General features: G+C 37.6%; 1 protein-coding gene across 1 annotated transcript in view; it reads right to left on the bottom strand.

Annotated features, from left to right (window-relative positions):
• Positions 1 to 24,948, bottom strand: part of SLC9A2 (solute carrier family 9 member A2) — a 98,624-nt gene that overhangs the window by 28,155 nt on the left and 45,521 nt on the right. Inside the window, exon 3 of the mRNA XM_049784911.1 lies at positions 22,704 to 22,954. Within this exon, the coding sequence (XP_049640868.1) occupies positions 22,704 to 22,954 (251 nt within the window). The remainder of the gene's footprint in view (positions 1 to 22,703; positions 22,955 to 24,948) is intronic.

Raw genomic sequence — 24,948 nt, 5'->3', positions numbered from 1 at the left:
ATAATGCAAAATGCACCACTGACCTATATGTTGTTCCACTTAAATATGTTCCACCATTTTTTTAATTTCTCTATTTCCTGAAGTGTTAGCAATTGTTTAAAATCCTAAACTTGTTTAAAATTTTAAGCTTAAACTTCTCTTCCCACCATAAATTCTCAGTGCCCACCTTTTTTTTTTTTAATTGGTCACCTGTTATTTTTGAGTATTTTAATCTAAACATCTCTTGGACTCATGAGATATATTTAATTATTTTTTAATCTCACTTCCTTGGTTTCAGGTTTGGATTCTATTTATCTCGTGACCCCATTTTTAACAAATTTGAAATTGCAAATGGACAAAGAACTGCCAAGAAAAATTTATTCTTCCCACAACCTTGGGACTAAGAGTGCCGTATTTCCCTTCCCATGACATCCATATTCTATATTTTACATTCTCTAACTCTGAGCTTTTTTGTTTTGTTTTGTTTTTCATTTTTTGTTTTTTGGGGCACACTCGGTGACGCTCAGGGGTTACTCCTGGCTATGCGCTCAGAAGTCGCTCCTGGCTTGAGGGATCATATGGGACACTGGGGGATCGAACCACAGTCCGTCCTAGGCTAGCGCTGGCAAGGCAGACACCTTACCTCGAGCGCCACTGCGCCGGCTCCAACTCTGAGCTTTAATAACTATAAACCCTCACCCATAAATACTGTACAGTCCTCCTTACCTCAGCAGTTTTCTGATCCTTTAATTAAAATCCTCCAACATGTAACTTCAGAGGAAACAGACCTAAGGCTCTCAAAGTCTAAGATCTACACAAATATTCACAGCATATTTCATTGTGATTAAACTGCTTTTAAAGACAAAATTTTGTTTTGTTCCCAAATCAATCCTGGTAGGACTGAAGGACCATATGTGATGCCTGATTTGATCATGTGGAAAGCAAGTGCTGTATTACTTGTCCAGTCCCAAAACAGACATTTTTTTTTCTTTTATGTTCCTGTTTAAAACAAAACAAACACCATCAAAATAAAGACGGCAAATTGAGCCATGAAGTCACTGTACCCATAGTGATACCATAAGAAATCTCTTCTAGTGTATATGAATGAGACTGCATGAACCTCATAAGGAAGAAAGTCTTACTAGCCGGGTTAAGAAAATTCTGCAGTGCCACCAAATGGTAGTAGCTGAGAGTTTATCTGAGGGAAGTCAAGGTTTATGGCACTCCTCTTTGTCAGGCACTTGTGCAAACACTTTGCATGGATTATGTCAGTTAAACCTCATTACAAGTCTTCAAGGCAAATTCTATTATCTTTGTAATTTTACAGATCAGAGAACAAAGGCAAACAGAAGACTAATTGATAAGAAATGGTGGTGCCAGGACTTTGACCCAGGCAGTCTGCCTCTCAGCCAGAATTATTAAAGACATAACCTTTACTCTTGCCAAGCTCTTAATGAGCCCAATTATCTCTGATGGAAGGAAGACCTCATCATGTAAAACATGTTTGTGTAAATTGAAAGTAGCTACATTGCCAAGTGACTTACAATATCATTGAAATTTTATTTCACATTTGCTGAGGTGATCAGAGGTCCAAATCCACTTTCACTGAGCTGAAATGAAAGCAAGCTGATATAAGGGCTTTTGGTCCACCTAGAGCTCTGGGAGGAGAATATGCACCCCATCCCTTCTCATTTCTGGATATCACTCATTTATTGGCTCTTGGCTACATTAAGGACAACTCTTTTCATAACTATACCTCCTGCACCCTCTTCCAAAGAATCCTCATAATAAAGTGACCAACCTGAATCATTCAATGTCATGTCTGCATTGCAACATCAGTCCTAACATACCCGCAAGACTTTTTTGCCATGTAAAGTAAGATAGCCACAGGTTCTCAGGATGAGGATCACTGGAGTTCTCATCCAGTATTCACACTGTTGTCAGCATTCACTTTCCTCAGATGCTGACCACCCCTCCCCAGTGCACATTCCAGATGGATATGGTCAAAAATGTACACAAATATTCAGTGACTGAATCTCTGACTCTGACAACATGACACTAAGCACTGGGATTTCCCCACCAAGCAACAGAGATGAGAAAGAACAGAGTAGGTCATGAGAGAACAGAGTGAGCATGCATAAGCGACACCCCAGAACCCACCTCCACAAAAATAGTCAGCCCTTCACACCTCTGAACATCTTCCTTCAAATGTTGGCTTCTTTAACCAAACACAAGAAAGCAGGATTTGCCCAATGCAAAAAAGAACATGGGTCATGTAAGTTTGTTCAAAACCCCAAATTCAATCACTTTACGAAGATACATACTCAGTAACAAAAACGAGCTTTTTAAAAAAAATGATGACAAGGTAAAACTTCGTGATTAAAACTATAATTACTGCATTACTTCTTGAAATTATGTAGTTCTCTAGGAAACTTGCTTTTGTGTTTTTTTGTTTGTCTGTTTTGGTTTGGGTTTGGACCAAACTCTGAGATGCACAGGAGTTTCTCCTGGTTTTGCTCATAGGAATTATTCCTGGTGGTGCCCAGGAGGCTATATGAGACTCCAAGGATAAAATTCAGGTTGGCCATTTGAAAGCCAAAATCCTACGCATTATACTATTACTCTAGCCCTGGCCTTAGAATTTTTATTAAATATTAAAAAAAACTGACATATATACCTGAAGCAAATATGTTACATGCCAGTGTTCCTTCCATCCTTCCTTTACTAACAAATATTTCAAAGAGATATTAAGAGACTGAGAAGTAGTTTTGAAGTTGTGAAGATGATCTACCATTCCCTAGGTGAGATACAGAGGCAACCAATCAACTTCACTTCACTGCATAAGAAATTTCACAAGAATTTATACCCTAGAGTCAGAGAGATATAACAGTAGTTTCCTTGCATGCAGTTGACCCAAGTTTGATCCCTAAAACCATTTATAGTTCTTAAAGCATACCAGGAGTGATCCCTAAGCATACAGCCAAGGAGTAAGCCTTGTGCACCATGGAATGATGCTTTAAAATTTTTTTAAAGAATAGTTTATAATCAGGATGACTAAAAATTATAACTTTGTTGAAGTAATTAAAAAATAAATAAATTTTTCATCAGTGTCCACAGGCTCATTTTCTGTGCTCTCTGTCCTTAACATGACACCAGAAGAAACATGGGTGCCTGCCAGCCAACCTCACTGTAATTGATGCTGCTTCCTCCCAGTACAAGTGAGACACTGCAGGAAAGAATGTCCTAGTGGGTGCCAGCAGCCTTCAAGGCCAACAGTGTTTCACCCAGGAAGAGTGGCCATGCCTGAGACATGAAAGCAAATGACAACCTGGACAAAATTTTCACACTTCCCTATTCCTCTCATATCTCTCTCATCTCTCTCTCATCTCTCTCTCCTCTCTCTCTCTCTCTCTCTCTCTCTCTCTCTCTCCCTCTCTCTTTCTCTCTCTCTCTCTCTCTCTCTCTCTCTCTCTCTCTCTCTCTCTCTCTCTCTCTCTCATCCTCTGACCTGTAGTCAGAACACCTCCCCTTCAGAAACAGTTCAGTAGATAAGTCACGGAAAAGGTCTCCATGAAGGACAGGCTTCCAGTAGCAGAGAAAAATAAAGCCTTCTCTAACCATTTGTGAATTCTCACCTGCTACTCCATAAATATGTACACCCTTTATTTCTCCAAGAGAATACAAAGAAACTTAGAGAGCTAGAAATAGAGTTCAAGGGCAGGAGTGCCGGGGTACAAGTCTATATCATTGCTTTTTATACTTGTAGTCATTATTACATGAGCATGTAAAGACTTTTGTGACTGAAAGTTCTCTCATCTTCATCCTGAACATCAGTTTTATAATATAGTCACCAAAATATAACAACAGAGGCCCAACCTACTTTAGAAAAATCTAGATGAATTTTTAATTTTAAAGTCCATTTCATCAGGAAACTACAGGAAATTATCAGTCTTTAATATATTCAATAGTGCCATACTTTAATTAACTCATGCCAATAAATCACTTCTCCTTGTTCATACCACTTAATTTTATGTTCAGTTAATATGATCACTAATAGCAATTTACTATCAACTAAGATAGTAGTTATTAGTACTAATCTGAATTAAGATTTGTGATACAGTATTAAAGAAAGGAGCAAGGAAGATGCAGTTTCTCTCAGAGTGAAAGGTCTAAAAGAAGAAACAGGGGTCAGAGCGGTGGCGCAAGTGGTGGGGCATTTGCCTTGCACGCACTAACCTAGGACAGACGGAGGTTCTATCCCCCAACGTCCCATATGGTCCCCCAAGCCAAGAGCGATTTCTGAGCACATAGCCAGGAGTAACCACTGAGCATCACTGGGTGTGACCCCCCCCAAATAAAACAAAAAAGTACAAAAGAAGAAACAGTCATAAATACATAAATGATGTATAAATTATATATAAATAATTTTAAGGAAGAAAACTGCCTCTTTGACCAAAATGTATACTTGATCCAAATCTTCAGAGATCTTTGAAAGCTCTCCAGGCAGAGAAAAGGGGGAAGTAATTAAGGGAAGATAATACTTGTGCAAAAGAAAGAAATCAAAGTAGTATTGTTGGAGATAAGCAAGAAGGTAGGGGTCATATGATGAAAAATAGTACTGTTATGTGTTTTCTTAGGAGTTTAAATTTTATTCTAAGGTTGAAGGGGTAAATGAAAGAACATATTTATGATCATATAATTAATGTCCAACCTACTGAAAGCTTCATGAAGGATAAAACAAGTGACATCATGCATATCATTAATACATTCTGAATCAATGACAATAAAGATCTATGGAGGAACTTATTCATAAAAAAATCACTGCATCATAGGAAAATAGCTGTTTTTAAAGAGAATTCTATAGATGAATGGTGGATATATTTGAGAGGACACAAATATTAATATTTGGCCCTTTTCTTCCTGCAATAGTTTGTCATTTTGTCTTCAAACTCTAGCACTGCACCTGGCACATACAAAATCCCCAAACAAGTCTATGTTTTGACAAGTGTTAGGTTATTTTTCATGGGGCACATGGAGGTAAGGAGGGTACGCATAGAATTGGTGGATGCATTCTGCTTTGCTATTATCTTGTCTCACATTACATTTTAACATGAATTTATGGTGATTATCACCAATTTAGAGATGAAGAAGCCAAAGCACTATAATTAGTGGTTTTTATATTCACTAGCAATTGCGGTTTTCTTCATCACTATATCACTCTAATTACAACACAGGAAAAGTTCAGACCAGATAATACTATCTCAAAAGAGTCTTTGAAGAGAAAAACAGACTTTATATTTGACTATTTTATAAAGAGAAAATCGTAGCAAATATTCCTGCCCCCCATGGAACATCATGCTTCTATCACTGTAGTCAAAGAAGCTAATCTTCTCTGGATGCTTATTTCCTTTCTATTCAATCACATTTGATGGAACAAGAATTTGCATTCACCCATGATTAGCAATGGATCTATTCAAATAGTGGTACTGAATTTTGGTTCAATTAATGTTGGCTGACCATACTTTAATGAAGATCTATAGTTCTTGATATAGGCCTGATATATATAGTCATGACCATAGGCCCAAAGGTTAACTGTAAAAAATATTTCTCAATGGGAAGGCAAATTTATATACAGCCTCTGTTCATATGCTTAATGTAAAGCATACTTCTATTAATTCAATAACAAACTTAAATGCTTCTTTGAAGTGTCACTAATCCTCTAATTACTATTTCTACAAGAGTAGATGGGGGCAGGAGGACAGAGAGATAGTAGAGTGGGTAGGATGTTTTCCTTGCATGCAGTCAACCCAGATGCTCTGAATTCAGCCAGGAGTTACTCCTGAGCACAGGGCCCAAAGTCTTGAGCACCACCAGGTATGGCCCCCAAACCAACCCAAAATAAACAAACAAACAAAAACAAATAAAAAGGCAAAATTTTTCTATAATCTGAATTTCTCAAAATTGAACAGATAAAAGAAAGTTGTAACATTGATTTGCTCCCATTCTCTGTGATTTTTAAAAAAAAAAATTGCATTCAGAGCCAGGATTTTAGCTTAAATAGCAGAGAACATATCTTGATCTTGCATATGTAATATTTGGGGTGGTCCTGGACCCCCAAGCACCACTGGGTATGGGTCCTACACAAAAATAAAAGAATGCTTATTTTGCATGCAGTTGATCCTGGTTATAGCTAGTGTGGTCTTCTAAGCACTGCCTGAAGATATCCCTGAGAACAGAGCCAAGAGTAAACTCTAAAAACTACCAGATGTGATCCACAAACTAAAGCAAAAGAAGGTACAAATTCAATCGCAGAATAATATAATCAAATAAGTGCATAATATTGTCAATAAAGAGATTTTTACCAATATTAGAAAACATATACGAGTATGTAACAAGCACTAGCAATGATGAACAATTAAAGTGAGGTCTAACAGTGACTCATAGTACACTGTATGTTTTCAGGACAAAGTGCTCACTCATGTGAGGAAAATTAATTATTCCAGAACATGACTTTACTATATAATAAATTGCCTCTTCCAGGAAACCTGACAACCAAGAGAAATTCAGTTTGACACATGAGAAAATGCAAAGAAGAATTGTTCTTCATAAGAATTCAAAAATATAAACTAACCTTTTCTTTAGATCCCCAAAATGAAATAAGATAACTTCAAAAGCTTGCTATTTTTCAAACAGTCTTTTTTATTTTATGGATTTGTTTGCTACTTTCAATTCAAATCAGTTAATGTTGATTAGAATACTTAGGGATACCTACTGCAGTTGTGATTTTGTAGGAAAAGTATACAAATATCACAACTCTTTGCCAAATGAGTACTAAATACCCAGGAACCTGCTGACAACAGATGGACAGTGCTGCAAAGCCCTGACCTCGAAGCAGAAAGACTAAAATAAAAGCCTGATAATGAGGGGCCGGAGAAGTAGCGAAGGCAAGAGGGTATACATTCGCTAACCTAGGACAGACTACCGTTCATTCCCCCACTGTCCCATATGGTCCCTCAAGCTGGGAGCAATTTCTGAGCACATAGCCAGAAGTAACCCCTGAGTGTCACTGGGTGTGGCCCCAAAACAAACAAAATAAATAAATAAATAAATAAAAAGAGCCTGATAATGAAAGGAAGGCTCTGCAACTGGGAGAGCTCTTGATGTGATGTGGGAGTGAACTGTAGGAGAGATAAGTTAGGAGACACAGCATACAATAAGACTGTCTCAGGACTCATCAAGAATGCTGATGACAGCAGCAAAGGCAATGGTGCTCTGGGAGCAGTTACTGTCCCCTGGAGTGTGTGAGCAATGCTTCAAAAAGAATCCGTTGCGAACCACATAATGACTGGATACACTTGAGGGAATTGCAAATGACCAGTATCCATCCTATGGAATCAGAATCTCTGTTCTGAGAGTCAGTGGATAAAACAAACTTTCCAGGTGATTCCTCAATATAACAGTTTGAAGAAAACAAGTGGGGTTAGAGGTGTAGGATTAAGGAGAAGTAATGCATGCATGAGATAAAGAACAAGAACTTGACTGATTTCATTTAAGATTTTATGGGAGAGTAATAATTAGATGAATGTGAAATTTGAGAACTTTGGGGCATTTCATAACAATCTACCATCTATTTTCTGCTTCTTTTTCTTAGCTTTCATTTCTGGATTCTGGGTCTAGATTTTTATAGTCTCTTGACTGGATTAGTGTGTAGGTGCCTTAATATAAACCTTTCCCTGTGTGAGTTGCTGCCTAGGAATTCCTGTTTCCAAGTCACAGTAACTCTATCCTCTCCCTCTGCCTGAAGAGAAGTCCATAGCCATGTGGGCAACAGTGATTGCCATGGTCCATCAACCCTTACTACAGGTACTTTTATACTGTTATGTGCTTTTATGGGATACTGAAATAAGTTGAAATGGAGGCTGGGATAGTTCTCCAGATAAATTTAAATTCACTGATTTAGTGGATGCAGGGAGAAAGTATCTCTCATTTACTTCTGTGGCAATGTAGACTGATCCTGCCTTTTTGAAAATGATAAGAAAAATCCTCAACAAAACTAGAAATTGAACTTCCATAAGACTCAACAATAGTGCTCCTAGAAATATATCCTAGAGACCCAAAAACACAAAGCAGAAAATCCCTCTACACTTCTATGTTCATTACAAGACTATTCACAATAGCCAGAATCTGGACACAACCCAACTGTTTGAGAACGGATAAATGAATAAAATAAAACTGTGGTATATCTACACAGTGGAATACAACACAGCTGTTAGGAAAAATTAAGTCATAAAATTTTCTTATACATAAATGGCTATGGAGAGTATTATGATGAGTGAAATGAGTCAATGGGAGATAGACATGAATGACTATCATTTGTGGAATATTAAAAAAATAGATGATAATAAACTAAAAAGACAATAGAGATAGAGGCCATGATAGGAAGCTTGCCATAAATAGCAGGGAATGCATTTAGGGCAGAGAAGAGACCAAATGACAATAATAATTGAAAATGATCACTCTGGACAAGAACTGAGTGCAGAAAGGATGTGATGTGATATGCATGTTTCCCTTCAATAACAATGGTGCAAATCACTATGTCTAAAATGGAGGGGGGAATAAAGGGAGAGGGAGATAGAGAGAGGGAAAGAGGAGGGGAAAAAGAAGTGGAGAGAGAGAAGAAAAGAGGCAGGAAAGGGAAGAGCAGAAGGGAAACAGGACAATGGTGGTGGGAAAAATGCACTGATGAATAACATTAGTTTAATCATGAACAACTTGGTAACTGTGAGTCTCACTATGATTAAATTAAAGCAGTTATTATATATGTATATATATATGTATATATATTATATATATATGATTAATTAAAGCAGTTAGTGTTTTTTCCCTCTTTATTGTAGTTGAGGTAACATGGTCAAAACAGTTGATGTTGATGCTTTTGGTGTACAAAATTACAGCACCTCCACTATCACACAAGTGCCCCGGGTTCCTGTGTTACTTCTTTTTTCTCCTTCTATGCTGTAAGCTTGCCTCCCATATTTGGGTATATCAAATCTGTGTAGTCAGAGCTCAAGGTTTTGCAGTCAATACCTTCCTTGTGTTGGTCACTACCACTAATGAGTGGTATCACCTGGCTTTAGTCCTTCTCTCTCTCTGTCTTGTTTTAATTGACAGAACAGTCTCTAGCTCCATTCACTCTATAGCAAAAGGTTTTCCATGCCATAGGGCTAGGTACAAGACACAAATCAGCTCAGGTTGTTGCTTTAACCATAATTCCTCAAGGCCTAACACCGTTTTTTCTTTAATGTCCTCCACAGGATTTGGCAGAATAAGTCTTTATCTATAGTGACAGGATTACAGAAGCATAAAACTCAATGAGTATATGATCCTTTGTTTTCAGAGATTGCTGTCTTGAGAGAAAGGAAACATCACAGAAAGGATGACAAAGCAGGTGGGGGGAGTAAAGATATTCCCAGTTTTTGCCCGGTTTCATTATCCCAGGACTGAATCAACACTTGTACTGCTCACAAAGGTCTTTATCTGAATGAATCAGTCTGGGTAAAATCTGATTTTCATTTCTTACCCTAACAGATTCTCCCTCTACTGTGAGAGTTGGTCATAAGGACCCCAGCTGACTCGAGTCATCACAAATAGCTGGGGATTTACTGTGAGCATGCACATGGGCAGGCAGAATCTTGGCAACATGGCTGGGAAGGGTGGACAATGCCAGAAGTCATGTTCCATGAGATAAGAAGAAAGAGGCAGCCGGAAGAGGGATTACACCAAGGGCAACACTCTGGCACCATTGGAACAGCCTGGCAGCTTCCTTGCTGAGGGATCAGCAAAGAAAGTTCCTGGGCTCAAGCCAGCCTAGCTTGTCACTCACGAAAGAGCACTGCTTAGAAGCTTATTCTAGTTCACTCCCTCAAGGAGAAAGAGGTGTTCTGGGGACATCAACCTTTTCTAAGAAGAGCAATCACTGACTTCCATAGCTGAATTCTCAGCTCTGACACCCTCAGACAGAAACTAGAAAATGGATTTTAGCCACTGCCTCAAGGTGTCATACTCGCAAGTATTAACAGACTGGCAGTTTGTTTCATTATCAGCTCTCTAAAAGGATTTTCATTGAAACAAAAATCCTAATAGTTTATTGGCAAGTATGCAATATTTTTGTATCTGATTTATTACTTTTACATTATATATTATACTCTTCCCATTATATTATAACAATTTAAATTATATGTTGTAGAAGATTCTATGATGATAAATGTGTTGGAAAATAATTGTTATTTCTACTATTATTTGAATATATTGTTAATATGTCAAATAATATTAAATCTGTTTTCTTAGCAGCTTTAAAGTCTGTCATGCAAAGTACAATGAAGAGGACTTTTTGCCCTGAATGTGGCCGACCTGGTTTAGATCCCAGGCATCCCATCTGGTCCCCAAGCACTACCAGGAGAAATTCTTGAGTATGGACCAGCAGTAATCCCTGAGCATTGCTTGGATATGAACCCAAAACCAAATATTGATTTTTAAAAAATTCTATCATGCCATATTGCCAATACAGTTCCCACACCACACATCAGATCCTAAAGTTATTCATAATATATTATGATAACCTGATGTTTTATTATCATAAGATAATAATAGAAAGCTTTAGAATATTATTATAAAGAATATAATATTATGGGGCCAGAGAAATAGCATGGAGGTAAGGTGTTTGTCTTGCATGCAGAAGGTAAGTGGTTCGAATTCTGGCATCCCATATGGTTCTCCGAGCCTGCCAGGAGCAAATTTCTGAGCATAGAGCCAGGAGTAACCCCTGAGCACTGCCAGGTGTGACCCAAAAACCAAAAAAAAAAAAAGATTATAAGATTTATTATTCTCATTCATATGCAACTGAGAGACTGAAAAAGTAAACCATTATTTTATGCTGTAAAGCTCCTAAGGAAAATAATCTAATGGGTAAGAAAGACCGTGTAGGTGTAAGGTGCAGCCTTCCATGTGGATGGCCTGCTTCCATTCCTGCACCAGAAGCCTTGAGTTCTATTGATTTTAACCCTGGAGAGTCCTAAGAATCACCAGGTGTGGCCCTGAGTACTGAACACAGCTGGGTATAGCCTCAAAACAAGGCCAAATAAAAGCAAGTTTTGCTCTTCTAACAGTTCTTCAGGAGACAGTTTAATTCAGAAGGAAACAGTTAAAATGTTCACAAAATTTAAAATTATTGGGCAAACACAAAACTCTGACTAGGAATTTCTACATTGTTGGAATTTGCTCTACTAGTCTATGACAAGGAGGCCTGTAACACAATGAATAGGAAAATAATCATATCAGTAGTAGTAGACTGTTTTACTCATTGCAATTCTGAAAATGTAATGAACTGATTTTCTTAAAGTGTTAAATACTTTTATTGTTAAATATATTTATTGGCCTTCTTGTGGATTCTATCAATTCTTCCTAGACAATTTGTTTCTTTTTTGTATTTCACTTAAGCTGAAATTATTTTTTCCTTAAAACAACCTGATAACACAAGAAGAAATTCAGAAATATACCAGTAAAGGCAGTAAAACTGAATAGCATTCAATTCTATCCTGGAGAATGAGAATGATTAACAATAGAATATTAAATTTTACTAAAAGCGTGTGTAGTTTCTTTTGGTTTTAGTTATTGTTGTTTTGCTGCTGGTGTGTGTGCATATACGAGCATGCATGTGCTTTGCCTCCATCAAAAATGTATATTTTGGGAATACATAAAAATGATTCTTGGAAATAATATACTTAAGAATCTAATACAAGTCCTTGTTAAAAAATTAAAAATTATGACATTTAATTCAGCTACTTTTAAAGCAGAACTCCATAAACACATATCACAAAATAAAGCATGCAGGTGCCCTGGTGCTTTGGTTGCATATATTATGGAAGCTATTTTACTTTTATTTAATATTTTAAAGAAGTGTGTTACAAAGATATCCCATAGACATAGATAGACACTTTAATTTCTTCCTCCTCCTCCTCCTCCTTCTTCTTCTTTTGGTTTTTGGGCCACACCCATAGGTGCTCAGGGGTTACTCCTGGCTATCTGCTCAGAAATAGCTCCTGGCAGGCACGGGGGATCATATGGGATGCTGGGATTCGAACCAACCACCTTAGGTCCTGGATTGTCTGCTTGCAAGGCAAACACCACTGTGCTATCTCTCCGGCCCCAATTTATTCTTGTTTTTATAGTGGCCCACCTAGTAGAGTGTCTACACTACTCAGTAGTGTAGTAGAACTTACAATCATTCCAATGATGTCCAACCAGATGTTGAGGACTGGGTTGATCCTATCCAGTGGTAAAATAGTCAGGTCTTATTATCAGAAGGAGTCATCAGGACAATCTACATAGTACTCAGGAACTTTGGGGTACATGGGGTTCCAGGGATCAAACTCAGAGCCTCACACTATCAGGTATGCTCTCTGCCACTTGAGTTACACATAGCTCAGAAATACCTATATTCAAATTCTACAACACATTTATCTCATCTGTGAAACATACATGAACACTAATAATATGAGTAATTGAAAACTCTAGGCATGCGTATTTTCTATTGCTCATATATAAATTATTACAAAGGCTCTCTCAATCCTCTGTCTTTATCAGCGAGTTTCATTAGTATTTCCTAAAGTGGGTGGCTCTACTACCAAGGCTGTGCTGGTGATCTCTGAGGTTGGGATTGGAAATTCTCTCTATTTGTCACTGAAAGAAAGTGATTGTGTGGTGGGGGGACATTAAATAAAATATTTAATTTTCTGAAAATGGTAGAATAAACAAGTTTGGGGAATTCTGCTTTGCAGAAGTTTTGTCTATTGCAGTACCAGACAAAAACAAAGATTAAAATACTGTACTACATACTGTTTTCCCTCTAAGAAATGGCTAGAAAACATACTGTTTTGAACAGTGATTACTATATCAGTTTACAATTCTAGTTGGTGTAAAATGTCAAAGATCCAAAGCTGTGGAATCTGTTAAATAGCACTTCACTCACCACTAAAAGAATGCCAATTTTTCCTCTAGTACTGTCCTATCCCTGAGTTAGGTTCTGAAATGTTTATATCAATATTCCTCATATATGGAACTTGAACAGAGCATTTTTTTCTTTTACCTCAAATTTATTTATTTGACTTTTAGAATTTATAAGTCATCTCAGATGAGCCTTTGATTTTCCTTCAGTTCTTCCCCTCTGGACCTTTTCTACTGTGAAAAAAAAAAGTGTTCCTGGTAAACAGCCTGATTTGCACAAGTGGAGGATATGTTTATCTGGTCCAGTTCTTTCAGTTTCATGCCCTAGTTATTTTTTCTTCCTCTTTATTAAAAAGAGCCAAAAATATTCCACAAGGGTTTGAATATCAAGTAGCCAACATGTTGAACATTCAATCAATGCTGCCTAATACCATCAATAAATTAAATTTTAAATGACCTAATCATCATGGTTTAAAATGCAGAGATAAACTAGTCAAAATGACAACATAAAGTTATAGAGATAGTTCGGGGGTTATGGTACCCAGTTTGCAACTGCTAACCCTGGTTCTATCCCAAGAACATGCGGTCCCCTGTGCTTGATAGGTGCAGATGTGAAAGTCCCAAAGGCCTGAGTTATTGAAGCTACGTGGTCCGGCATTGAATCACTAGCCCAATTGTCTGAAAATGACCAGATTTTATGGACACAGGGGCCCTACATATTCATGTAACCCACCAGATCTAATATTGTGTCATTTCAACATGTAATAAAAATAAAAATCACTAATGATAGATTCCACTCTATACGAAATCTATACGGAATCTTCAAATTATGGTATGCATTTTAAATATTTTAGATGTAATGCACATCACGGCCCAGTTTAACACACTCTATGTGCTCAAAAGACACTGTGGCCACTAGGGTAAACTCTGCTCAGGACAGCCACTGGAGATGCCCCTCTCTCAGCCCTAGTGCATGTTGGTGTTCATCTGTTTAGTCTATTTAATTAGGTACTTAATATCATAAAAAGATATGCTGGTGATTTTATACACTACTCTAAATAAAGTATTGTATAGTTTATATTATATGTAGTCTTAAATATCAGTACTCATAAAAGTAAAGAGAAGATAGCTGCTAGTATGAGGTATGAATAAAAGTGGTTGAAAGGTACAAATTTTATATACTATAAAGAATAAGTCTCTGGGATTTATTGTCTATTAGAATGACTATAGTTAATAATATGGTGCTGAGAAGATATTAAAAAGACTGCAACATATATACATATATACACACAACTATGTGAGGTGACAATATAGCAACTAACAACCTTACTACATAAAAATTTTACAATAGCTATATACATTATCAGGTTTATACCTTAACTTTATACATGTCAATTATATCTCTAAAAAAAAGATTTACTATTTCAAATTCCCTCCTACTTTTGTTAGCTTCACCTTGCATTTAAGACAAACTTACTGGAAAATTACTAAACTATTAGTAACCATAAAATTATTATTTGTTTGTTTTTATGTTTTCATACATGTGTCCAGAATATTAAGGAAGAAATTTGTTTTCTCATTAATTAATCTATTTTCTGCTTTTATATATATATATATATATATATATATATATATATATCCCGATACTATTCCATTTCATATTTGTGTTTGGAATGTATTTGGAATAATAATTTGAAAGAGGCAGTTTGGCCAGACAGAACTCTCCAGAACTATCAGTATAGAAGAGATCATAGGCAACAATGAAATGTGTGGCTAACTCCAATCCACAGCACCTGTGTGGCACATGTAAAGGCCTGAGTTTGATCCTCAGTACTGTCATTGGGCACAGGTAACCCTAAAGAGCTTCACTTTAGGCAAATTGCAAAAAGAAGCTGGCATTTCCATACACAATATGAGACTCAGTGAGCTGGTGGAAGACCACATGGTGACGGTAAGCACAGCAGACTATCAGAAGGACATTGAAGTGTCTTCTTACTCCATTTCTGCTTGCCCCTGGCCTTTTCCTTTCTAAATGTTCTATGAAACTCTAGAGAGAAAAGACACCCTCACTGACTAAAAATTTGAAACCATGAGACTTTTCCTAAAAGTATGCCCTCTGAATCTCTAAGCATCATACCCAAGTCCAAATTTTTCCCCAGCAAGTTAGAATTTGGTAAATGTTTTATAGGAGTAATTAATTTAACTAAGGAATGGATTCCTATTACTTATGGTACAAAGATTTCTATGCTGGCTTGCTCATTCAGGTCATAACATCTGAGCAAGTTTGAAGTATTATTGCTCTAGGATAAAAAGTCACATTTAGGTTTTTCTCCCACCTCCCACAACTGTAGACTGTAGCTTGCTATGAGATTTGGCTCCCAAGAGATCCTCAGCTTGAAGACACTACTTGATTCCTGACTTCTGTGAACCATTTCTCAGATTCCACAAAACCATGGGATAGGATGAAACTGTGTTCTGAATTATAGACCCCTCAACTAACTCAAAAGACTTAAAGGGGATTTTTCTGTAGATGCATGTCCTTAATAGTTTTAACTTTTAGTGTCTATTTCCATATGTCAAGGTAGCTTCTCCCATCCCTGCTGTAGGTCTGATTAGTAGAAAATTCTTGTACAAAAGTCATGGATGGATTATGATCCTCAGTACTGTCATTGGGCAAAGGTAGCCCTAAAGAGCTCCACTTTAGGCAAATTTCAAAAAGAAGCTGGCATTTCCTCACACAATATATGACTCAATGAGCTGGTGAAAGACCACATGGTGATGGTAAGCACAGCAGACTAACAGACTAAAGTCATGGTTGGATTATGAGCTCAGGTTAAATCAGATTACGAAGATTGTTTAGCTTGTTATTTTTACCCCATATACACCAGAGTATCATGTGGCAATGTTCCTTTTTGCATATCACACTAAAATGGGAAAATCTTACATATAGAAAGAAGTTCTTATCTAATAGGAATAGGAACTCATAATGCTTATAGTGCAGGGCTGCCTTTCGCCCTGAACATTAGTCATGCAGACTTGACTTAGTCCTCAATGGATCATCCAACCCCAAGCCTCAGATCCCAACATTGGTATAATGTATGGCACCAGCACCAGGAATCAAACTTCCTTCAGGGGAGGGCTTAATGCCACCCTGGCATCAACCTACTCCAGGATAGGCCAACAAGATACCCTGACAATGATGAGAAAACAGCAACAACTTGATCCACAGGTAGATTGCCCTACTTCACCACCCAACAATGAGATGAAATCAGAAGATGCTCCCTCCCTCTTAGGATCTGTGCAAGAACCAAGATCTCTAAGTACACAAGGCTGACTACAACAACCACAACTAAGCAGAATTTGTCCTGGGAGCACAAAGAAAAGACTTTATCTTATGCTTCATCCTAGAAATTGTGATAAAAACCAAGATTGCTAACTACAAAAGACTGACAACTGTAACTGAGCAGAACTTTTTCTGGGACCATAAAGAGAGACATTGGGGTTGTACAACCAACAAATCCAGAGCCTGTAGTCAGTCTTTTGACAGTGTGCTTCATGTGTGGACACACCCTGTTCAGTGGTAGGCAATGTGCAGGTTGTGAGCCACATGCGGCTCTTTACACTTTTCATTTGGCTCTTTTGTGTGCCGGTTGGTCGCTCCAGGAATCAGGACTCTGCTCCTAGCCTCTGTCAGTGCGCGCCCTGTGTGGCTTTCAAAATAAATTTCAATCGTGGTTTTGGCGAGATTTGGCTCCGTTGAAAAAAAAAAGATTGCCGACCACTGTATGGAGTTTCCTTTCTAATTTCCTCAACATTTACTGTGCCTATGCAAAAAAAAAAAAAAAAAAAAAGCCACATCAGCCCCTCCCGTCTTTTTTTTCTTTTCTTTTAATTTTACTTAAATTCTAGATAGGGGCTCCCATCTTCCTGCCTTTTTCATAGAACCATAAAACTTGAGTCATTTTGATCTGTCTCATATTTCTATGTCTTTCTACAAATTGAGAAAGAAAAAAAAAGTGGATTGGGCCCAGGGGCCTATTGGTTTCAGGAGCATTGAGTGAAAAATAAAAGAGGTCAGATCTAAATATCCATCCCAAAGTCAATGAAAATAGAATCAAGAGACCCAAACTACAACAAGCTAAACACAAAATGGCCTAGTCCTGGGAGCTAGGAGTGGAGGTATGAGATGTATATCGGGAACTAGGGTGGATGGATGCCAACACGAGTGGTGGGAATGGCTCTAATTCACTGTCACTAAATATCTGAAGTACAACTGTAAAAAAACTTGTAATTTCTAATGGTCTCAATTTAAAAAATAATAAGGAAAAAAGTTACATTTAAGGCCAAAGTGATAGTACAGTTAATAGGGTATTTGCCTTATACAAGGCCAATTTAGGTTCGATCCCTGGCATCCCATATCTCTGGAGCCTGAGCACCACTGAGAGTGCCCTCAAACCTAAAAAGCAAAAAGTTACATTTAATTCTTTCATAACACTTTCTAGTTAGTTCTAAATAATTTTCAGAAATCTACCAATAAATAGTTGGCAAAATTTTTTTAAATAGAAAATAGATCATAAAAAAAAACTAAGAAACATTGCATTGTTCAGGATGAATGAAAAATCAGTGTTGAGTGTGGTGTGGACATGAAAGAGAATGCATATGTTAAGGCAATGGCCTTGTACAAAGTTGACTCTCATTCTTTCCCTTGTAATCCATATAGTTTCCTGAGAACTGCTAGAAATAATTCTTGAGCACAGATCCAGGAGCACTGATATATAAGGCTCACAAACAAGCTACAATATGGCTAAGGTCTGCTTCCCAATTTCTCGAAAATAGATGACATGTACTCACACAAAGAGAAATAAGAGAGAAGGTGACTTTTACAAACATTCAGTGACAACTATCTCAGAACAAATGAATAACCTAAAGCTTCAATTTCTAAAAATCAAAACCAAAAACAAATACAGACATGTATTCGAGATCATGGTACTTAAAGATATTAATTTTTAAAAAAGCCAAGAGAGGGGGGCCGGTGTGGTGGTACAGGCGGTAGGGCATTTGCCTTGCATGCACTAACTTAGGACGGACTGTGGTTTGATACCCAGCACCCCACATGGTCCCTCAAGCCAGGGGCAATTTCTGAGTGCATATCCAGGAGTAACCCCTGAGCGGCACAGTGTGTAGCCCAAAAACTAATAAAATAAAATATAAAAGCCAAGAGAAATTTTAATAACTTCACTTGAGAAATGAGAAATATAATTTGAGAAATTATAGAAATAATGTAAAAGAAGGTCATATTTATATACTTAAATATCTTAAATAATGATTTTGTATTGGAAAGTATTCAATGTTACTAAGATCTTAGGTTTTTAGTATAGAGAACTACAGAACTTTCTGTTAACTTAAGCTGTAGAGTACGCATATACTCTGGAACATGTAAATACATCTGAGCACATGAATACAAGCACACATAATTTCTCTACAGCAGCAATTTATTTCAGTATAGAACAGAACATAATTATTAGAAAACAGGTAATTTCATCTGTCTTAATGTTGGCAGTGGAAAACTTTCTAAACACACTGGAATATTTAAGCCTAAATAATTCCTTAATATTAAATTAGATTCTGGAAGTATTGTGAAGTTTATGAGAGACACAGAAGAAAGAGAGTCTAAGACTGCCCAGAAGTTAGTTAGACCAGTTGTTAATAAGACAGGGGAAGAGAAAACAGGAATGACTCTACTTCATGTTGTCTGCTGTCAGAGCCAATCAAAATCCCAACAAAAGAGAATTAGGAAAAGGGAGAGCCAAAACAGAGAGGGCCTTACAGCCTAGAGAGTGAGAGAGGCCAAAGTTGGGACCAGAGCAAGGAGTCAGTCAGGGAAAGGACCAGACAATAAGAAATAGTAATAGAGGCAGTAAAAGGCAGCAAGAGCAGGCAATCTGGCAGATTCTCCAGCAATCCTGCAGCATCTAATCTGGCAGAGAACAGCTGCCCCTAGCACGTTAGCCCTGGCTTTATATACCCTGGGCCAACTGTTCTCCTGCAGGCAGTTACAAGGGACTGGCATCTGGTAAATGATGTCTTCGCCCTTCAAGGAACAGTAGCACTATTATGGCTGAAGAGGGGCCATAAGAATCTCTGTCTCCTTATACTTTGCTACATGGTAGCAGGGAAAATCAAATCAGACCACAGTTTGCTGAGAAAAACAGCAGACACCCTCTTAAAACTGGTGAAAACCCAAGGTATAAGGTTTGCAAACATTTTTTACTTTATTTCCAAGAAATAGGTGCTGAAATGCTACCATTGCTTTCCTCTTTAAAATGCATTGTATTTTTAATTCAAACCCAAACATCATTTATATAGAAGTGTGTTGATAATGATTGTTTTGGGATTTTGGATCACACTTGGCTGTGTTAAAGGCTAATCTTAGTTTTTGTGCTAAGAGTTCACCCTTGGGGACCTTGAGGGACCAAATGGGTTGCCAGGGAATGACCCTGGGTAGGCCATGTGCAAGGCCTTTTACCTTGACTCAGGATGTTTACTTTTTAGAAAGAATTTTTTTTTTTTTTTTTTTTTTTTTTTGGTTTTTGGGCCACACTCAGTGAAGCTCAGGAGTTACTCCTGGCTATGCGCATGGGGGAAAATATGGGATGTTGGGGGGAGGGGAAATTGCTGGGGCGGGGGGCATCCGCCCTAGGCTAGTTCAGGCAAGGCTTACCGCTTGGTCACTGCTCTGGCCCCTTAAAAAGAAATTTAAAGGCCTGTTCACTAATTAATCTCATGCACAGGGTATTCAAATGTCTAAGGCAAAAATAAAGCATGGAAGTTATTGACTTTGAAAAACAATCAAAAAAGGAGGGGAAAAAAGAGAAATAGGTTGAAACCAAATGAAGGAGAGAGCAACATAGTGGGTAAATATCAGTAAAATAAATTATATAATTTAATGCTATTTTATAAACTCTGGGAAAGATAATTTAACCTCTCAAAACTCATGAGCTCCCTTAACTTTGTTTTGCTTTTTCTGGGACTTCCCATTTTTTTTTCTTTTTTTTTTGGTTTTTGGGCCACACCCGGCATTGCTCAGGGGTTACTCCTGGTTGTCTGCTCAGAAATAGCTCCTGGCAGGCACAGAAGATCATATGGGACACCGGGATTCAAACCAACCACCTTAGGTCCTGGATTGGCTGCTTGCAAGGCAAATGCCGCTGTGCTATTTCTCCAGGCCCCCCATTTTTTTTTAAGTCAGCAAGGGAAATGATTGAGTGTGCTTCTTACATGTTACATCTCTTCATATCCATCTACCTTGCAATTTGCTTATAAATTAAAAAAGGATATGCACTTAGGATGAAAAATGAAAGGATTTATAAAATCAGTATGATTTAAATGCAGAAAGTGATGAGTATTTGAAGATGCCCACATTACATATATAATTATAACAGCAACATTATCTGACTCTCTGGCCCAGTTTCCCAAGCTAAGTACAGTCATTTCATGAGCATCTGTGTGTGTTTACCTGGGGAAAAAAAGCATGTGCGTCTGCAATGTGGAACACAGAAGCATTACACATGGTTGAATTTTGAATAATAGCATCCTAATTATTCCCCGTCAGAAAGCATGATGTTCTTTCTGAGAAAAAACACTTCAATGTAAAGCTGGAACTTCACTGGCATCCTAGAACAATGGGTGTGCATGGAAACTGTAAGTTAAAAATTATTTACTCTCCATCACTAGTTTGTTTTCTGCTGCTTTTTTTTTTTTGTGTAGAGAGATAGCTAATTTATTCTTCTAGGCACATTAAAAACAAAATTTAAGTATTACAAAAGATATTTCAATATACTAAGATAAAAACTAATGGGACTAATAAAGAAAGTTTAATTTTTTTCACCCAACGAAAGATTGCTGCAGAGACTGACCCACATTATTTCCTAGATGCATGTGTTTCTATTTGTTCTAAGATGAAGTCACATATTCCCTGTCCCTGTTTTTCTGATTCATACAGTAATCCAAACCATGATCAATTCCTTCTTCTAGGCAGTTCACAACACAATGCAGCACAAACTTTTAACTCCAGTAGACAATGGGTCTTGGATGTTTCTAAGTATAGATGGACTAGAAGTCCAACCTCATCCAATGAACATCTCAACTATCCCCATCCTCTGGATCTTCTCCATCTCCATATCAGGCAAAATAAGATATATCTCTATGTATACAGTTTCAGATAACTATGTGAGTACCATAGACAAGGTGTTGTCTATGGTGTTCATGATGTAAATATATTCAAGGTTCTTACACAAAAAAAAATACTATAATGATGATTGAAAGGCTGATATAAAGAACAATTCAATACTTAGTAGTGACCTAGTAACTGGCTGATCATCCACTTTCAATGACACTGGTCAAAGAACAGGAAACTGGAGTCACACAGAGGATATGAATAGCAACCAGGAAGATGAAAAAGATGGCATCACTCTGTCAAACTGGATTAATATGTTGCTTTATTTAGGTTCTCTGTGAAACAGAAAACCTGTCTTTAACCTATGACTCTCATCACAGTGGGTCCCCCTATTTCTGTAGACAGTTAGTTGGCTTTCTTTACCACAAATCTAGTAAGATTCTGATTTTTAAAAAGTGTTATTATAAGGCAAATATCAAAATAGTACACATAAAATAATTATATAAGTTTTGCTTTAAAACTAAAGCTTTGTTTTCAGCAGGAACTCTTTTTCTTTCTTTTTTTGTATTTCCCCTTTCTTTTTATTTTTCTTTTTCTCCTTTTCTTTTCTTTTTGTTTCTTTTCTCTCTCTCTCTCTTTATTTTGGGCACGTCAAGCTGAACTCAAGGCTTATTCCTGGCTCTACACTCAGGGATCACTTTTGCAGGGCTCATGAAGCCATATGTGGTTTCAGAGATTGTACCCAGGTCCATCATGTGCAAGGCAGCACACTAGCCACTATATTATCTCTCTGGGTCCCTTTTCTATAGCAACTCTCAATATGTAGAGTACACTGCAAGACAGACTTAATGTAGATAGATCTGTAAATAAGTTTATGCACAAATAAAATATTGTGAAACAATTATTTTACAAAGAATTTTCTAGTGAATATAATGATAGGCTTGTTTCTGAAAACTATGAAAAGATTCATATCCAAGAAGTAGTTTCCCTCAAAGTTTCCCACCAAAGCTTAAACTGAACCTAAATACTAAAATATTTCAAATAACTAATAAATATTTTTGAAAACATTCTTGCAGCTTATTGTCCTATACTTTATGAGAATCCAGAGATCACTTTTCAGTAGCTTTCCATCTTTAGGCACTGCGTTACTTGGTTTTAAACATGATTTGTTGACATTTTCAATTTTTTCTTTCTTTTTTATTTGGGCCACATCTGGCAGTGTTCAGGGTTTGTTTGTAGCTCAGTGCTCAAATATTACTCCTGGCATGTTCAGGAGACCACATGAGATGCCAGGGATAGAATCCAAGTAGATTGCATACAAGACAAACACCCTACCCTCTGTGCTATCACTCCAGTTCCCATATTTTTATTTCTTAGGGATGATAAAACTAAAAAATAGTAATCTAATCTATTTTTTAATTTTCCTTACAAGAATTTAAGAAAAACTTATTTCGTATAACTCATTAAACTGGCATCTTCATTAAAAATACACAAATTCAATAATATTTCCTCATTAAGTGTTTTTAACAAAGAATTAAATACTTACGCCATGATGCCTGAGAGGTGAAACATTTCAGCTGTTATATAGGACAAGTAACTGTACAGGAAGACAAAGAGTGGCTCAATCACTCGGATGTTATGTGTGAACCGAGTGGTAAATGCTGCTATAAATCCAAGGAAGATGCCAATCAACACCCCACCAATTCCCACAACAAAAAAGTTAGCAATTCCAGCAAACACGTCAATGGTCTCAATGGTTTTCATCTGGCAGAAAGACTTGAACAAGTTGTACAGGACCTGTGGGAGAGAGAGAGAGTTGCACCGTCAAGATCCTGCCAACTTCTCTATGCCAGTGTAGCCACAGAAAATCTATCAGGCTTCTAGAAAGAATTTTGTTCCATTTAGCAGTGCCTCAATAACTGTGTACTTATTTATCTTATTTTAATAATGTATTTCATAGTTTTAAACAAAAGCCTTTATTAGACAGTGTGTTATCAGGGCCATGGAAAGAGTAAATGTCTTGTACATGCCAAACTTGGATTGATCTCTATCACCAGGTGACCTTTACAGCATCACTGGTTATGGCTATAGAGTCTGTTAGCACCACTGGCATGGCCATGGTGACTGGCTGTTCTTCAGGACCCACACACACATCACAGCACCCTCAGGCCTAGCGCTGAACTAGCATTACCAGGAGTAGCCTCCTGTGCCCAGATGCTATTTAGGATTTAATGTCCCTCCACCATCTCCAAAAAAAGTGTCAGGAAAACTTTCCTAAAAGTAAATGGAGAGGGGCGTAAGAATGAGAATATACTGGGTTGCATGTTTGCCTTGCATACATCATTCAGGTTCAATCACCAACATCCTTTAAGCACCACCAGGAGTGAGTGGTTCTGAGTAAAGAGGCAGGAGTTACCCCAGATTATTGCTGGGTATGGCCTCAAAACAAATAAATAAAGGAGAGAAGGAAAGAAATTATCAGGTCACCTAATGTGCTTTTCAGATATTATCAAGATTATACATTTAGAAGTCTAGAAAATGGACAGATATGATGGGGCAGGGGCAGTTCTTGCCATGAATAGATGTGACTAGCTTGGTTACAATTCCTGACACCAGAGGGTCTTGGAGACCCAGTAAGGAGGGATCCCTGAGCAAAGTCACAAGTAAGCCCTTAGTACCACAGGGTACTGTGGTAAATAAATAAATAAATAAATAAATAAACAAATAAATAAATAAATTGACTCAATACAGGATAGAGGGCTTTAATGTGTATTTTTGGATGCACAGGCAGGACTGTCACAGAAAAAAAAGTCAGTCACTATAAATTGATTTGCCCTGTTGTGGGGTCATAGCACAGATACATCTAACATGTGCTCTAGTGCAGACTCCTTCTCCAGGATCCTGAGGTCCTCTTCATAAGCCTACAGCTTACCCAATTTAGCCCCCCAAATACATCCCAGGCCTGGTCTAGCAGGTTCCTGGAGGAGTTTCTCAGAAGTCCATCTCTGTTTCTGCTATAAATATATTTTTTGACTACAACGTAGCATTTTCCCAACTGCACAAAGCTGTCTTCTTCCCAAAGCTACCGCCCCACCCCCTGTATGCTAAACCTATGGTAGGAGACCCAGTAAGGAGGGATCCCTGAGCAAAGTCACAAGTAAGCCCTTAGTACCACAGGGTACTGTGGTAAATAAATAAATAAATAAATAAATAAACAAATAAATAAATAAATTGACTCAATACAGGATAGAGGGCTTTAATGTGTATTTTTGGATGCACAGGCAGGACTGTCACAGGAAAAAAAGTCAGTCACTATAAATTGATTTGCCCTGTTCTGGGGTCATAGCACAGATACATCTAACATGTGCTCTAGTGCAGACTCCTTCTCCAGGATCCTGAGGTCCTCTTCATAAGCCTACAGCTTACCCAATTTAGCCCCCCAAATACATCCCAGGCCTGGTCTAGCAGGTTCCTGGAGGAGTTTCTCAGAAGTTCATCTCTGTTTCTGCTATAAATATATTTTTTGACTACAACGTAGCATTTTCCCAACTGCACAAAGCTGTCTTCTTCCCAAAGCTACTGCCCCACCCCCTGTATGCTAAACCTATGGTAGGGGAGGGTTTGGATGCTTTCCATATATCTACAAAAGAAAAAGTAGATTTCCAGGGAGGTACAGAGAAACTTTTCTATTTTTTTCCAGAAGAGGCAATAGGTCAAATAAGTTTGTAAACTTCTGTTCTAAAGTCCTAAGATTATAGTTTGGTTTGGTTTCTAAAAATTTACCCAGTCTT

This window comes from Suncus etruscus, chromosome 12 (genome assembly GCF_024139225.1).
Source record: "Suncus etruscus isolate mSunEtr1 chromosome 12, mSunEtr1.pri.cur, whole genome shotgun sequence".
NCBI lineage: Eukaryota > Metazoa > Chordata > Mammalia > Eulipotyphla > Soricidae > Suncus > Suncus etruscus.
This window is presented reverse-complemented; position numbering and strand designations above follow the sequence as displayed.